Raw genomic sequence first — 4097 nt, forward strand, 5'->3', positions numbered from 1 at the left:
TTGGGCCGATATTAGACATACTGTACTGATGCTCCGTCGCTCCGTCCCCGTCCCTGGCGCGTCTTACATGTTCAAGGTGGAGGGAATGAATGATGGATGGCTGCAGAGAAAGAGGCCCATCCATCCATCCATCCATCCTCAATCTCATCTCACAGGACATGTTTCAGCGCCCGTTCTATAGCGTGCTCTGGGCCATTCAGCCCTATGGCGAGTCACGCATTTCCTTCCGCACCAACATCCCCTGTGGCTGCAGCAAAAGTGCCCGTCCACGACCCGACTGCGGGCGACTCGGTGGAGGCCGATGGGCCATGGCGCGGTGGAGATGGCGGAGCTGGTACCCGACGGACTTGACGAGACATGACAGGGTTCTTCTCCGTGCCATACCCTCCTTGAAGCTCTGTCTGGTGTCTTTTCCCGCCGACTTTCAGTGCGTGTCATGTCTTCAACGTCTCTAGCCGCCGCAGCTTCAGGTTCCCTCCCCTCCATCCATCCAATCCAAGCCATAGCTCCCGTTCTCCTCCCGCGCGGGCGCTCTAGACTCGGACCGTCGATGGCGTCAGGCAACAGAAACCTTGAGGTCACTTGCATGTGGCAATCGAAGCTAGAGCTCCAATCCAAAGCTAAAAAGGCCCGTGAAATGTATCAATTCGAAATGCCTACCTGCAGGCAGATTGTGATCCTTGTCTCTCGCACCCAGGTCTCCCCAACTTTTGTCAGTAGCTTTGGGACAATGTCCTTAGTTCCGGGGCAGTGCTCAAGCTAGCCTCTTGCATTGAGGCCACCAACGTGAATGCGTCGCATTGAAAGAATTGACGTCTTGGCTGTACCGGCTGTCCAAGATATTGCCAAAAATCGACAAGAAAAACACACAATCGCTGTGTATTCATAACTCATCTAGCGCTAGATGCCCAAAATTATCTTCCTAGAACGCCCAAGGGTATACCCAATCATTACATAAGTCGTTATTCCATCGATCTCTTTCATCGACGGGCTCTTGAGGGATTGTATTTGCAGCGGTCCTCCTCATGCCGCTGTCGGTACCAGTATGAGCTGAGCGACTTGGTGCATCCCAAAGTTTGATAGCTGCAAGGATATGTCGACTTTTCTCCAAACCGACATCCCTCCCTGATGTGTTTGTTACGGTTGCTCACACTCGAAAATGTCTTTTCACACTGAGGGCAGCTGGGCTTCCTCTTGGTCGTAGTCGTGGTCGTTGGGGGCGTCATGGCAGCGGATGAGTTGCTGACTGGCAAAGGAGACTCCAGATGTTGAGTCTCCTGGCTCCGAGGTTCCTGCGTTTGAGCTTGGAAATCAAGTTCATAACTCCCAAAGGCTTGGGGGTCAACAGCCAGAAATTCGGGGTCCTGGAAGTCAAGGAAACCAAGGCCTTGGAAGTCGAGGTCGTCCGGTGTCTCGCCTAAACCCAAGCTATCCAACGTTTCCGCCGGCAGCAAGACAGTAGTCGCCGCCGTCATCGCCGGTGGCGCACCTGAGATGGAACTTGTAATGGCCATGGCGGAGTTCGTTGGTGAGCGAAACCCTGCTAGGCTCGCCAAATTCGATGTCATGGGGGTCATTGACGGCAGCCGAGTCCGCTTCTCACTCGCCTTCCGCATCTCCAGTATGTACCGGCTTACAGAGTTCTTGACAGGTGAGTCCATGCCAATGCCGGAATCATACGAGAACTCGTCCTCAGACTTCAGGCTAAGAAATTCTTCCACCATCGCGCGGGATTGGTTATCAACTGAGTGTGGCGATGCAACAGACTGCGGCTGGTCATCTTCCAGGGTATGCTGGGTCGCTACCCAATTGTTAGTGTCATCAGTGAAAGAGAAGGACTTGAGACTTACACGATGCTGCTGCGAGAAATACTGTAAAGGCCACCGATTCAAGTAATATGGCCACGCTGGCATGAACAGGCTTTCTGTCTGATGATTCGGGAAGTATTGAGTCTTTGTGATAAGCTGGCGCATCAAAGAAATCCTCGATGCGGATAGACGTCTTCCAAAACCCCTCCAGCTCAGGAGATTGAGGCCGATCATCCTGCAAATCCTCGACGCTTTGTGGAGTGCTATTTTCTTGAATTCGCTTGAGGCGCCTCGGATGCCTCTCGTGAGTCTTCATCTGTCTCTGAATCGACTCCAACCGAATGCCACGCGACACTGTCCTAGTTGGTTCCAAGGTTTTACAAGAGACGAGCTCCCTTATCATGTTGCCAAATCCAGGTTTGTGAGTGTTCGAAATTGAGATGGGAATGGTGTCGATGTTCCACGCAGCGCAAGCAATCTTGTCAAACAAGGCCATTTCAACTTGAGTGAGACCGCTCTTCCAGCGCCACAGATCGGCGACAAATCTGAATACAGTGTTAGTAAAAAGACAAAGAAATTGAGTAAGAAAGGTTCGCACTGAGATATAAGGCCTTCCTCCTGAGAAATTTGGCAGACCAGAGCATCCGCCACCAGGAGGCTGGCGAGAGTCTCGGCGAGGCCGCAGGGTGCTAGGTTATTCATGATCTTGCGGAGAGACTCGAGTCCCAATTTCCAGGCACTATGAGTATCGGCACATTGACTCGATATCTCTAGATACTCGTGTTGGTTGATGCAGTTACCGCAGACACTGCCCACGATCTGACACCGCCGTTCAAGTCGCACCAGAGAGGCGCGCCCAGACTTGTGACGCTTTCTGTAGCTCTTTGTGTGGCCTATGAATAGAGGGACATCCCTAGGCCGTGCAGATATCGGCAGTGGCTTATCCATCTGACCGAAGCTATGCGGACTGGCGAGCGTAGAGACACAGAGCCCAGTTGGTGACGGCAAAACTGGAGAGAAGGCTGAAAGTGGGTTCATGACTTCTTCGACTGGGGTAGGCAGACTTGAGTACGTAGCAGGCGTGAAGACGGAGACACTGGCCATCGCGGGAGAGTCAATTGCAGTGATGGATGCAAAACCCTCCCATGGTGGTTGAACCTCAAGACCCCAACTATACGCCGCGTAGCTGATACTAGATAAACTCGCATCTCCAATAGGTGATAGAGGAACTGGTGACGAGTTGATCCAGGACAAGTCCTGCTGTGGCAACTCAAGAAGTCTTTCCGATAGACTCTGTGGGGGATACCTGTTCACCATCGGGCCATACCCAGCCTTCATCTGGGGAGTCTCGCTGAGAGTCTGCATGATAGTCGGCAACCCCACCTCGGCGGCAAGGTGGACGGCCTGTGTCATGCGTCCACAGTATATGGGAGACTGTTTGAACATCTGGATCATATCGGAGCGATTCCATAGGACTGCAGCTAGGAGCGGTGTTAAGACGCGGTCAACGCCCGCTTCAAGGTCGTCCGCAATGTACCCTTCAAAGGTTGTTTCTTCAACCACCATGGCTTGAACTGTAGGGTAATGGCCGAGACGAATAGCGACACAAAACGGGTCGTATGTTATGTCGGGGTAGTCAGGATCAGGCACATCCACTGCCGTCGGTCTTGTGCGATCGATGAGATCCAGCAGGTACTGGTAAATATCGAAGAAGTCCTTGTCGAGGAGTTGCCGAAGGAGATCAGAGTTGAAAAACACCTCGATCTCTCTGGACCTAAGGAGAGGCTCGCAGAATGCGACAAGATCACCAAGGTTGCCCTCCATCGCAAGCTGGTAAATCCTGTAATTCTGGCTTTTCAGGTATTCTTCCTTTTGGTGTTCAGATGATTGGCCGATACGGTGGCAGATCTCCAGATCAGCCAAGCCAAGGTCAATACATCTCTCGCGGATGGCATGGATGTGGGTGCTGGAGAGAATGCCCTCCTCTCGCAGAGATGCGAGGTCGAGGCCATCGTAGAGGGCACGCTCTAACAGGAGGTCGTTGACCAGCAATTCCATTTCCTTGGTCGTATCGTTATAAGGTTCCCACATGGATAAGTAGGCAGCCTCGGCCTTCAAGTCAGCATAGTGCTTGACAACTGTGTTGAAATCGAGGGCTAGCTCAAATGGTTTGACCTTGACCTCAGGAATGGCGCGTGCAATCGCGCGCTTCAGATCTCTTCCATGCACGGCTATCGTGGTCGTCTTTGTAACCCTATTCTTCTCAACTATGAAAGCGAGAGCGGGCAT

The 4097-nt window shown here is 52.5% G+C and overlaps 1 protein-coding gene across 1 annotated transcript; it reads right to left on the bottom strand.

Annotated features, from left to right (window-relative positions):
* Positions 1-1428: 1428 nt before the first annotated feature.
* LRP88_12087 (uncharacterized protein) lies at positions 1429-4097 on the bottom strand (the record flags this gene model as incomplete). Its single annotated transcript, XM_083248495.1, has 4 exons — positions 1429-1540; positions 1630-1801; positions 1851-2353; positions 2407-4097. 4 exons carry the CDS (start codon positions 4095-4097, stop codon positions 1429-1431), a joined length of 2478 nt encoding a protein of 825 aa, XP_083095925.1.

The sequence above is a fragment of the Fusarium phalaenopsidis genome, assembly GCF_050370095.1.
Source record: "Fusarium phalaenopsidis strain FUZ10S chromosome Unknown contig_32316, whole genome shotgun sequence".
Lineage (NCBI taxonomy): Eukaryota > Fungi > Ascomycota > Sordariomycetes > Hypocreales > Nectriaceae > Fusarium > Fusarium phalaenopsidis.